Source organism: Rhamphochromis longiceps, linkage group LG10 (assembly GCF_057381845.1).
Source record: "Rhamphochromis longiceps isolate RC_006_pf linkage group LG10, R_longiceps_female_GT1.1, whole genome shotgun sequence".
Classification (NCBI taxonomy): Eukaryota; Metazoa; Chordata; class Actinopteri; order Cichliformes; family Cichlidae; genus Rhamphochromis; species Rhamphochromis longiceps.
The window spans coordinates 3,542,789-3,555,855 of NC_140566.1; the positions used below are offsets into that span (position 1 = coordinate 3,542,789).

General features: G+C 44.0%; 1 protein-coding gene across 1 annotated transcript in view; it reads right to left on the minus strand.

Annotated features, from left to right (window-relative positions):
* Positions 1-1,253: 1,253 nt before the first annotated feature.
* dscama (Down syndrome cell adhesion molecule a) overlaps positions 1,254-13,067 on the minus strand; it is a 112,721-nt gene continuing 100,907 nt past the window's right edge. Inside the window, exons 19-33 of the mRNA XM_085419901.1 lie at positions 12,157-12,312; positions 11,628-11,761; positions 9,712-9,865; positions 9,063-9,180; positions 8,758-8,921; positions 8,562-8,660; positions 8,287-8,475; positions 7,040-7,330; positions 6,024-6,200; positions 5,903-5,933; positions 5,683-5,798; positions 5,440-5,598; positions 4,235-4,432; positions 3,803-4,105; positions 1,254-3,257 (exon numbers count right to left, since the gene is read on the minus strand). Coding sequence (XP_085276027.1) covers positions 2,878-3,257; positions 3,803-4,105; positions 4,235-4,432; positions 5,440-5,598; positions 5,683-5,798; positions 5,903-5,933; positions 6,024-6,200; positions 7,040-7,330; positions 8,287-8,475; positions 8,562-8,660; positions 8,758-8,921; positions 9,063-9,180; positions 9,712-9,865; positions 11,628-11,761; positions 12,157-12,312 — 2,669 coding nt within the window. The 3' untranslated portion in view covers positions 1,254-2,877. The remainder of the gene's footprint in view (positions 3,258-3,802; positions 4,106-4,234; positions 4,433-5,439; positions 5,599-5,682; positions 5,799-5,902; positions 5,934-6,023; positions 6,201-7,039; positions 7,331-8,286; positions 8,476-8,561; positions 8,661-8,757; positions 8,922-9,062; positions 9,181-9,711; positions 9,866-11,627; positions 11,762-12,156; positions 12,313-13,067) is intronic.

Sequence of the window (13,067 nt, forward strand, 5' to 3'; positions counted from 1 at the left end):
TTTTAAATGAATTATATAATTGTATATAATTTACAGTGTAATTTCTCAGTTATTGCAGTCAACAGCTGCAAAGCCTCATGGAGAGAGTGGAGCCACTGACATTAGGAGTCTGCAAACCACTGGATGTCATGGCGTTTAAAAGTGAGGCTGCTGGTGTGTTAGGCATTCTTAAAATAATGTTTTGTGCTTTCAGTCAGCTTCGATTTATACAGTCATCCCTGAGCACAGACGTGGGATTCATTCTGAAGCTACGGAAACTTTTGAAATTTTGCTTAAAACACATCTGAGCTGAGGATGAAAAATTATAATAGCTTATCATGAACAGTTCAGACGTCTGACTCTCTCTCAAAACTGGGAACCCTAAAGAGTAAGTCAATAGATGTCAGTGGGAATAACATGACACCGGGAAAAATGACTCAACTGTACTGCCTGTTTTCTTTTCCTTTAGGGCAGGAGTGTCAAACATAACGCCCGGGGTTGAGAATCAGCTTTGGAAAGGTGAAGAAGGACCCTGGAATTTCAACTGTATTTTCAGAAGTTTCCTAGTGTTTCCTACTGATAGCTTTTCCTATTCATACTAAAGTAATTGAATTCCAGATTTCTGTATTTTACACATTTAAGATTCATGCTCACAGATTTCTTTCATTTACGACAGCAGCATGTAGAAAAAACAAGACTTAGTGTTGAAATTGCGCTTGTTTTTCTTATATCTCACTGTTTACACTGACAGAAAGGGGACTTTCACTACATACGATCAAAGGGAATAAAATGGCTTGGACACCCCTGCTTTAAGGAAAAGAAACATTTACACTGTTGCTGTGCATTCTGGGATTTTGAGGCTTTGTTGGTGTTTTCGTCATTTGTCTTCTGACAAAATCTCTCCATGCTGCACATTTGCTGCTGAATATCTCTGGAAAACATCCCGTCCACGATTCAGGGCAGACTCAGCTGCTCATCTTAGTTTAAAGCAGGTTTGATAGAGAGGGTCTCAGCACACTGCAGGCTCATTGTGTTGACCAGACTGTACTGAGCAGCACATCACTGCCACCTGCAGGTAGGGAGTACAACGCTCAACATTAGGAAACTCATGTTTCATTGCTGTCACAGTGACAAAAACGAGGTGAAGACCGGGCATCTCTCTCGCCGAAATTCACGGCCCAAGCAGGCAGGGAGCGCGGCCTCCACCCGCTCTGGGCCCGTCTGCTCCGTCACCTCCGCCCCACCATCAAAGCTGCGAGGGACACTTTGGGGAACAGCCATTTTATTAATCAAATTTGAACCTTTGTGTTAGTTTCTCTTTATTCCAGTGCCACCATGGTGAACACTCATGTTAAAAATAAAAAGTGACATTTTTTTTGTTAAAATGTATAATCATAATGAAGACAGTTAATCATAGAAACTAATCATAGAAACTGACATTATGACCTCACAGCATTTTGGATCCCTCAGGCTAACTGAAAGAAAGAGAACAGAAACGGGCCAGGGCAGACAGGAACAGAAAAACAGTTTCTTACGTATATATCCACATGAACTTTTTTTTTCAGATACTTCCCATAGACATTATAGGTTTGGTTCGAAGGGGGGAATTCTGCTGGATTGTCTCACGTTTTTTTTTTCCCTGTAGAGGAGCATTGCTGCAATGCAGCAACAGTAAATCTACTGAGGACAGTGAGAGCCCTGAAGACTCTACCTAGTGCACTGAGAGAAGGGATCTGGACACACTTGAGTCGGGCTGTTGTGAAGTGCAAACCATCAGTACTCAAAAACCTCCCTGTTCTAGCTAACATCATTTACCAACCTGGCAGACAAGCAGTGGTAAACTACACCTGAATACAAAAGCTGGAGTGTGTCCGGCCCTGTAAGTATACTCACAACATAGTTATTTATCATCATTACAGTACAGTATAGAGCAATAGTTTCCATAGACTTTTCATATCTTTTTTCATATTGCACCATCAGAGAATGGGACACAGAGAAAGATCAACAGAGACTCCATTTCCTAATTAAAATGAGATATGTGCAAACATGACTAAGGACTTTATTAACCAAATCAATTCTTCCCTGTAATATCCACAAATAAAAGTGATTTCTCTTTTTATATATATATTTATAGTAATAAGAATAATAAATCTTCACATTGGATCATTTCATAGTGTGACAAAATGCTCGACTGGGCTGCCCACCCAGCCGCGATCATAATCCTCATTGTCTTTTAATTGGTCAGTCCCCATGCATCCATAGGAAATAGATTTTTTTTTCTTCAAAAAAAGTAACAATTTGAGAGCAGCTGAAAAGTTTGGACTCTAGTTTCAATTGCTTTTGTTCCGAGATTTCTCCGAGTTTCACTGAATGCTTCAGAAGAAAATTCCATAGGAAAAAACATGACTCCAAATCGTCATCTTCCAGAAACCAGGAAAAGAAACCAAAGAGGAAGAAAAAAAGATGTCCAGGTTCTTATGAAAACACTGGAGAAGTGATGGTGATAATAGATCACTTGGTAATCAGTAATTAATGATCAATAATAGCTGACAACTAACAATTAATAATCACCAATTTCTTATAAAGAAAGAACAAGAATAAATAAATGCTCCCTCATTACTCAATTAGTTTGGCAAAGCTCCGACTGGACTCCTCTCCAAATGAGTGAAATTTTTTTTTCTCAAGTGATACAAACAAATAAACAAAACAAAACAAAAAATACAAACAAGAGGTGAAAGAAAAGTCTAAAATAAATAAAAGGACATTAGTAAAAGTGACCCCGTCCTCGGAGGGAGGGGACATATATACAGAACTGTGTGGTGAAAGTCAGTTTACTGCACTTGAGTGTTAAGTCCAGTGTTAGAGTGAGTTCTAGTCCCGCCCCAGGTGCCCCTGCTGTTATACTAGCGTATAAGACTTTGCGTAGGGGTTGCTGCTCTGTTTCAGATGTCCTCTGGAGTCCAGCAGGGACTCCTGGGAGGTGCTGAGCTTGGCTGCCTGGGCCAGCTCTGAGCCCTCTCTGTGGGGGAGTGTGGCCGCTGATCCGGGTTGCCACTGGGCCACTGGGTCCCTGCTGGCCTGAGGGGCCTCTGTAGGTGTCGGGGGCGCCATCCGAGAGGGCCGCTTCAGCGAGCGGCTCTTCTGGGGCTCAAGGCAGGCTTGACCCATGGCCGCTCTCTCCCCACTAGCTGTCCCCCTAGATGACCCCGAGCAAGACATGCCTCGGTTTAACAGGAAGTCCATGCGCAGATAGGGAGGAAGGTGAACCAGCTCGCCCCCTGAGGGACAACAAACACAGAGCAGGGTCAGTAAGACGACAGACACTCCTGAACAACCTCACCCTGTTCTTATCAGGCTAAAATAATCCTGCTTATTCTTTTCAGCCAAATTACTCTTCCACTCCTGTGACATTGAAGGCGTGTGGAATAACTGGGCACTCTTATTTTGAAATGCACAAAACACCAAATCAGCAGTAATGCACTAATGCATGCGCTAATCAGGTAATGGACAGTTTCATTCATGTGGATTTACATTATAATGGCTGGGATTTGCTCACACTATCAAAACGTTCCTGTGCCTTTTAAAGCAGATATCGCTGCCTTTCTTTTTTGCCACATTTATAATGAATTTTTAGACAATGCTTCTGCATCTGTGTCCAAGTTGTTTTCATTCAGATTCGACTTGTGGTTTCACTTTAAATAAGACGACTATCAGCTTGAATGAATTCACTGCTGGTGTTAATATTAGGGGTAAACATTAGAGATGTTGAGCAGTTATAGTTTCAGGCAGGCTGACGTGTGGCCTCTGGACAGCTTGGCCTCACCCGGTCTGTGAGCCTTGGGCACGGCCATGTTCATAACCCGACTGACGTCCTGAGGCTTGGGTGGGGAAGCGGTGAAGCGGCAGATGCCTGATTCGGATGGTGTGCTGGAGGTCAGGCTGTCGGTGTAGTCGTTGGTGCCTGCCGTCATCTGCTCTGACGAAGTGTCAGAAATGAAGCATTCGGTGATGGTGAATTTGGCGTGTCGCAGCTGCTCCTCCATCTTGGCGTGCTCGTAGGCTCTGGCGAGCTCCTCGTAAGTGGAGGAGGCGCTCTCTGTTGACACCATGCTGCTCCGTGCACGGTCTGGATCAGGCCCAGAGTTAGTGGAGTGGATCATTGTTAGAATTAGTGCAATGGCATTTTGTGAAGGTTAATACAGGTGCTATGCTGTTAGACACGTAGGGTCACACAGAGCAGCTCTGTGTCATTTACCTGTGTCCTGAGATGGGCTGACGCTGTAGCTGTCACTCTCCTTGTCAACAGAGCCTGCCACTCTGGGTGTGGGCAGCCTCCAATCAGTGCTCAGAGTGTGAGAGGAGACTGGCGGGTGGGGGCGGTTTAGGGTCCACTGGCTGGCGTACCTGTTGCGAGCAGCTGGGCCAGCTTTGGCTGTGCGGCGGGCTGTCGGGTCTGAGAGCGAGGCAGAGAAACGCAAGGTATTTAAACAGGTCGAGCAACAACTTGGCTCAATGAAATGGTCATGATTACAACAGAAAAGAGTGGCAACAGTATATAGTCTCTGGGATTACAGTGGATTTTCTTCTGCGTCACTATGCAGACTTTGATTACTAAAGTAATAAAAACTAACGGTGAGCTCACTGCATGAGAGCTATTGAGCCAAATTTATTAACATGTTGCACGAGTGTAAAAAAAGTGTTGTCAGTATTTATAAAGAGAGCACAGTGAGAAGATTGCATGTAAGAGGCGGGAGGAATTTTAAAATCAAGAACTTTATCTGATTCACTAATGTTGGCGGTGCACAATTTACCACTAACTGTGCCGATATCACAGCAGCTACTGCTGCACTGAGACGGCATCGCAGAGATTTAAGAGTGTGTGGATTACCAAGATTACCAAGTCACCCAGTTCTAAATGTGACCCGGAGCCTCGAACCTGAAGGAGGTCATCCAATGGCAACAAAACTTCGTCCAACTTTTCGTGCTTGTGGCATTGAGTTCAACATACTGTGGCTTCTGTGGCAGTAATTCCACAGTGGGGTTCAAATACAAAGGCTAAAGAACAACCGAGGGATGATGGCGCTGACTTTAAAAGCTGTCCTGCAAATAATAGTTTGTGCAGCCATCCTGCAGCTATTTATACCTGATAATAAACCAGCTGAAGTCTATTTGTGGAGTGGATTTCATGTAAATATAGAATCTGTAGTGAAACCGCTCCACAAGGAAACACCTTATTGACTCCAGAACAGCAGGCATGGCAACAGCACTGTAACTATGAAGCAGCATAATGTGGCGTATGAGTGTGGCAGCAGTCTGCTGAGCTTTTCAATGAATCCTCATAACTTCCAAAACAAAAGGCAAAGTGACAGAGGGAAGGTTCATGAAAGGAGAGAGTTCTGGGAAAATAAAAGGACACATAAACATTTTAATGTATTATGAAGTTAAAAAAAGAGTCCGTACTGGACTTACTAGTTCCTGGTCTGGCATCAGACACGTCTACCAGTGGACCAGTGGCCTGGGAGATTGATTGGTAGTGGACAGTGTGGGTGACTGTGGACGACTTCTGCTTCTGTGTCTCCCCGAAGTCGTTGTCGGTCAGTAGCACAGTGGACCTGTCATCTTTGAGACAGCAGCAGAAACAAACTTAGCCTGCGCGCCATCGTACATTATGTCCTGTGTCACCAGTGCTCGCTGCGTGCTTACCAACAGTCTCCATGGTGTCTCTCTCCTCGATGAGAAGCTGGGCTCTGGGGATATCGATGTGCATGCGGAGCGTCTGCTGCTGTTTGTTAATTGGCTCTGCTGGACGCGTGTTTTTACTGAGAAGCACAGAGCAGATGAAAAATGAGTGGAAGTAAAAAGATCTGTAATTGCGTCTGTGTGCATGCTGAGGTAAATGATGACGGCTTAATGAAGATGTTACCTCATGAGCATCTCAGCCAAGCTTTTTGCATCTAGGAAACATAAAGAGAAAATGTTAGAGGCAAGCACGTAGCAGATTTGGGAAACCCGCCCATCACGTGCGGGGACCCCCATCATCTCACCTCTGAGCCTCTTGAGCCTCTGCTCCCTCCTCCTCCTCCTCAGCACCAGAAGGCCGATGAAGATCACGACGATACCCACCAACACGCAGGAAATGGTTACCATCATCTTCAAACCCTCACCGCTCCCAGAGTTATCCTCGCTCACATTGGGCGCCTTCACTAAAGGTGCGATGGTACCTGTGCAGAGGTCATGTGACAGTGTCAGGAGACACAACCTGCATGACAACCCCCTGATCTGTCTCTTTAAATGAAAGCTACTGAATGAATCCTAATGAGTAAAAAAAAGTCAAGAGCATTACAAATTTTGTGTTTCACCATAAGCTGCTGCCCTTTCCTAATCGTTGTGCTTGACCTTTGTCAAATTGACACTAATGCTTTGTTCTCATTTCGCCCAACTGTACCTCAGTACCAATGAACTCATCCTTCACAGCTTAATGCTCACCCCCACCCTCTCTTCAGCAGTCGCAGAATGTGAGTGAGGGAGGAAATGAAGTATTTGTTCCTCAGAAGTGATTGTGGTAGAATACTGCTGAGCCCCTGGTGTGCAATATGAGCTGGTAATGCTGGTATCCTTTATCTCAAAGGAGATCAGGAGATTATTTGATTCTTGTGTTAGAATTCAGAGGGCTTGTGAAGGCGGCGTCATCATGAAAGCCAAGCTGCAGCCACTAGATTTGGTATGAAATGTGCTTTTTATTGCCCGATTTGTCAAAGGCGGCTCAGTCTCCTTGAGCCTGGAGCTCTGCCATTAACAGAAAAGGTAATTTATTCCTCTTTGCCTCAAACTCTCACACTTAGTCAGACTCTTAATGCTATAGTTACTGAGAACTTATGGCTTTTATCACCAATTCCCTCCTAAAGTGTGAGTGTTCACATGATACTACCTCTGGAGCAGCCAGTGAATCACGCAGCTACAGTACCCTGCTGGTTTCAGTAGCCCACGACAGACAATCACTCTGCTCCCTGTGAAGAAAAGAGTGGGAAACAGATGGTCTCCTGCCACCATGTGAACTCACTGCCATCATAGCTGAGTGTTCCAAACTTGACTCTCTTCTCGGCATAGCCGGCGCTGTTGTAGACTTTCATCTGCAGCTCGTACCAGGTGGCCTCCTGCAGGTCGTAGAGGACATAGCTCTTGGTGAGGGAGGTGCGCTGTGCCGTGGTCCAAGTGGGCGAGTCTACCGGCCGATACTCCAGGGTGAACGAGGTGATCGGGCATCCGCCGTTATTCCAGCCGTTCAGGTTGAGCTTGACTCGAGTGGCATTGATGCTAGTGAAGAGCTCCTGTTCTTTAGAGTACTGAGGTTCTGTGGGAAGAAGGAAAAATAATCAGCATTCAGACACAAAATTAAGAGCTTAAGACGAAGTACACCTTGATTAGACCTGCTTTTGCATTCACACAGTCTTTATTCTTTGTTGCATACGTTCAACAAAGTGCTGGAAACAGGAAACCTCAGAGATTTGGACCCATGCTGGCATTGGCAGCTATCGTGATAAGGAAGCCATTTGAGTAAACTCACTGTCAAGTTCATGAACTTTGTGACAGAGTGCATTATTTGCAGGAAGGATTTACCAGTGACTGTGTGTACACTTAATCAGATGCAACACATTCTGTGCTATCACTTTATTTTCTAAATCAGGATGTTTTCAGAAACTGAAACCAAATTCAAATTTGGTGGATCTGTCGAGCGCGCTCTGAGATTTCACCAGGGATCTGAAACCTGCACAGGCGGCGGTCTGAAACCTGAGCGGGTGGTAGGATCTGGGTGTCCTGGTAAGAAAGTCTACAGCTGAGGAGTCCACAATGAGAATTTATTCTCCAGGGTGAGACTGTCAGCTCAAGCCCCGATGAGGGAGTGCAACCTCCTGAATTGCCACTGAGCCATTGTGTGTTTGCACAAAGTACACTAAAAAGTTGTTTCCATTGCTCCAAAAAATGAAAATTAAGTTAACACACCGGAGAAGATCCAGGATAATTAAAAGGCAATGATCTAAAAATAACTGCAGTCTGCTCATGCATGAGAATTTTGAAGGATCGGTCTGGTTTAAATCCAATAAGGTTTTGGCTCTTCACAGGTTTGATCACACCGTATATATTATTATTTCTCAGGGAAAAAAGTTAAAACCTCTTTGACCTTTTAAAACGTGTTTATCACTCCAATCATTTGCTGTATTGTTAAGTATTTTAAGTTTACTTTTAAATAAGTGGAGGCTGCACAACGACTAACCTGTAACATGCCCCTTAAAGAAGAACAGTTCATACCTTTCCCATGGGTCTTTGCTTCAATGATCTCACTGATGCGTCCGGGGCCCACGGCATTCTGGGCGGTTAGGGTGAACTTGTACCAGGTGCCGCATTTGAGATTCTCTAGCCTGTAAGAGCGCTCACTTGGACTGATGGCAAAATTACCCCACTGTTCACTGTTATCCTCTGAGTACTGCAAGATGTAGCCTGAAGGTGGCACAGATGGAGACATGAATGTAAATCAAATGGTAAAAAAAGCAGTGACAGAGAAGGACAGGCAGAATCTCTCTGACCTCTAATGGAGCTGCCACCGTTATCTCCTGGGATCCAGGAGAGGGTGATGGAGGTGGTGGTTGTCTTGGTCACTGTGAGGCGAGGCTGGTCAGGAGGAACTGAAGGAAACAGCAGGATTTAAAGAAAGAAATCTAGCACTGAAAAAGATGATAACGTGTCATTCTTTTGTCTTTCTGCCCATGTTGTAATTCTCACCTTGAACCTGGAGGTTTAGGACAATCTTGTCCAGCCCAAAGCTGTTACTGGCCACACATGTGTAGTTCCCAGAATCCTCTGCTTTCACTGTGCGGATAACGAGGCTGCCGTTCGTATGGACGCTGCGCCGGCTGTCAATCACAACGGGTGCTGGGGTCCCGTTGCTGAGGCAGAGATGCATTTACGATTAACTTTCAGCTTCTAGTGTGCCACACAGACACTGGATATTTTAAGGAGACAATATCCACAAATATTCAGCTGTGAAAAGATCCTCAGTGATCCTCAGTGATTAGTATTTTACTCACATCTCCTTCAGCCACTTGATGGTTGGTGAAGGATCACCAACTGCCTTACAAGGCAGCAAGATGTCCCTCATCCAGGGGGTCGTTACGGTCCTGTTGAAGGTCAGGATCCGAGCCGGAGCTGCAAAAACACACAACTGATCAGCCTGCAGTGAAATTCAAAGACATGTGTTCCTGTTTAAATATTTCAGATGGAGAATTTAACTTAAGGTGTGCTCACACATGTCTAACCTGACAGACTTCTTAAAGAAACTAGTGAAGAATACATTTCTGTGACAATTATTGCAACTTTCTACAGGGGAGCAATAGAAAGAATCGTAACTGCAAAGATCACAAACTGGTATTAGATATGCACAGTGCAAGACCAGAAAGCTCTGCAGCGGGCGCTTAATATAGGAGCTGACTCCAGACAATAAAGACCTGTTGGTATATGCATCAGCTTATCTGCGTTTACAGAACATGCAACATGTTCCCAGGGCCAAATGCAGCATTATTCCCATTTAGTAATGCTCCTTGTCTTAAGAGTCATTTTTACCCAAACTGCACATTTTACGCATCCACTTTGCACTTCGAGCTCACAAACGTGATACCAGGCAACAGAGAGCTGTTCAGCATTGAAAAGCACATTTTATAAGAGAGTAGCTCCACCGACCCTCAGCCATGGGTTTGACAGTGATGATCTCGCTGGCATTTCCACGGCCCGCAGCAGTCACTGCAACAACCCAGACGCTGTACTGACGGTTTTTGCTCAGGTTGGGGATGCGGTAGAAGAATACATCTGGGGCCGCCTCAAACTCACTGCTCACCTGGAGGAGGGAGGACGTTCATAAATGACTCCAGTGCATAAAAAAACACTCAGGGGTAAAACTACACATGCTGATGTTTTCTATTGAGCCCAAACCAGTAATGAACAAATATCGTGTTTGCACCCAGCTGGACTGATGCTGTCCACGACCAGTTCTCAAACAGCTCAAACTATACTGGCCAGAGTTCACATTTATTCACTATCTGTGATTTTTTTGTACACCTCTGCAAATGTTATAGTTGTTTAGGTGCTACAAATATTTGTGTTTCACATGTTCATGCCTTGTGTGTACACACATCTTTAGGACACATCACATATTTACAGTTTCTTGTGTGATAAATGCTTCAAATAGTAATAAATAAATGGTTCTAAATGTCCTGATATGCAGGGCTATGAAAACTTAGGGTGCTGTAGCATTATGCTGAGCAGGTGTAAAGCTCTTTAAAGCTAAAGAAACCCACACAATTACTACCGTAATTGTCGGGCTATAAGCCGCTACTTTTTGCACAAGCTTTGAACCCTGCGGCTTTTAGTCAGGTGCGGCTTTTCTATGGATTGTCCGTGATTTTTGTCATATCGTAAGACGATTTGTTTTGTTTGTTCCGCTGTTGTACGGCACTACGTTGCCTGGCGGAAGGGCATGTGATCAGACACACAGTATCGGGGTTCAAGAGTGGTATGTTGGTCACATGTCCATCCGCCAGGCAACATAGTGCCGTACAAGTAGCGCGAAAAACAAACTTCAAAGTAGCGCTACAAGTTCAGCGGGAGTCGTGGATGACGAGCGGCAATAAACTTGCGAAAAGCAAGTCATGCTCAACTCCACCGGTGGAATCTGACAGCGTGGAAAAGTGTGAAAACATCCATGATCACCAACGGATTTCGAAGGGCTGGACTGCTGCATGATGGAGAGGAGGACACCGCCACGGCCCTTCAGAGGGTGTTCGACTCTGACACTGACAACGAGGATTTGTTTGGTTTTGAAAGTGACAACGAAGGAAAGAAGCTGAGAGTGGATGACGAAGCGATCCTGAGCCTGTTCGTCTCCGACACTGGAGAAGAGGACTTTGGTGGTTTCAGTGCGCAGGAAGAAGAGAAAGATGGTGGTGAATGACTGACTTTTCTTCTTGTTAAAGCCGTGTCACTGCACCTGAGCCTAAAAGGTAGTCCGAATCTATTTTTCTGGTGTGCTGTAGGTTATTGTTATGTACTACATTTGTTACTCATTTATGAAGCACAGTACATGTTTCGTACTTGTAATTACCGCTACTTTTACATATACCTAAAAAGCTGTGCAAATATGTACCCATAACTTGTTTTTCAAAATATTAATAAAAGGGGTGTGTCTCCAAACAGCCATCTCTTTCCTGACAATTCCCTTTGTGCATATTCTCTTACATATGATAAGTCAACATTGAAACACCTGCGGCTTTTAGTCAGGTGCGGCTAATGTATGTACAAAACAGGATTTCCCCCTGATTTTAGCTTGTGCGGCTAATATTCAGGTGCGCTTTGTAGTCCGGGAAATACGGTAATTATTTCTGTTTTTTTGTAAACTTTTGTTTTTACTTTACTTTTACTGTAATTATTAAACAAACATAAGTCATCTTTGCTTCGAGCCGAAGCTCCAGGTTCCTGGTTATCTTCCTGGTTAGCTAGCTCTAAAACCGGAACTTGAATTAAAAAACGAACAAACAATGTTGCAACAATGTGTAACAGTGTAACATTGTCTTTTTGAATGATACTTTGTTGATGTGCTTTACCGTGGGGTGTGGGTTGGAGCAGAAAACGGTGTATTTCCTGATGATGCCGTTCACTTTGAGAGGAGGAAGCCAGGACACGAACACCATTGAGTTGGATGCAGCTGCTGCCTTTACCCCCGCCGGAGGACCGGGAACTGAAAGCATGAGATAATTTAGTTGATATACTCCGTACATTAAGCTAATATTAATACTTGAAAGATTTTTATGGCTCTTTTTACACTGATTATACAGCTAGATAACAGATGGCCACATAACATATTCTCTCTGCTGCATGCGAGACTTACTGCTCTCTACTTAATAAGTATATTTAGGATCCTGCCTCATTTTTATCCCAGTAAAATACTGTTGGTCTAGAAAAACTGACATTTAGTGTAAAGAGGGGAGATATTGTAATTCCTTGAGGCAGTGAGTCAAATTCACTTTAGCACAGATCTTAGCATAACCTGACCATGAAACAACCTCTATGACAGAAGCTCGCTACAACCTGACAGCTGCCTTTTTATTTGGAGAGGTGACTTAATCGGCCTACCGTCCTCCTTGGTGCGGGTGTAAATCTGTTCACTGCGGACACCATCACCAGCTCTGGTGAAGGCCAGCACCTGGATGCTGTAGTTGGTATATTTCTCCAATCCATCCAGCTCCAGTGAGGGCTTAGAGGTTGTCACGTTCCTGATCTCTCCGAGCTCTGGCCAACAGAAAACAGAAGAAGATGAGTTTGGAGAATAGTGAATAAATCAGCGTGGTGTCTACACATCTCTGTTCACTTCTGACATGTTAAACTGTTTATGTTTGACTGGATCAACTGGAAAAAATGAGACTGAGAATACGGTAACTGCACATATAATGTCTGTGTAGGCTCTCACTCATCCAGGTCATGGTAATCTAAGGACCTTGGAGACATCTTCAGGAAACTTAAAAGTCTTTCTTTGTTAACCTAAACAGTTATATGTTTAGGTTCTGAACTTGTTTAAATTCAGATTTATCCTCTAAACACACTGACAGCAGTATTAAATCGGGCTTCAGTATATGTAAGAATATTCTGGTTCCTGAATAATTTTTGTGGAAAACAAAAATCCCCATAATGTCTCCTGTTGTAAATAATCCCGTTATGTGACAGGTTGCCACTGGTCCAAACATGTGACTACTAAAATATAGAGGCTCAAATACATAAAAGTAATATCAGGCCTAAGCGAGCACAGCCTGAGATGATTTCATATTCAGTCACAAAATTTAAACAAGTCTGGATCCAAGCGTACATGGTTCCCTCAGCTCTTAACTTCTGGATTATCAACACCTCAATGTGTCTGTATTCCTTCACCACAATGTGTTCTCGTCCACAGTTCTAGTTTTTCATTTCACTCCAGAGATCTATAACGGACCCCCAGCTACTGCTCTTCTCCTCATTAAGGAGGAGAGCGTTTAAAACACTTGAAAAACACA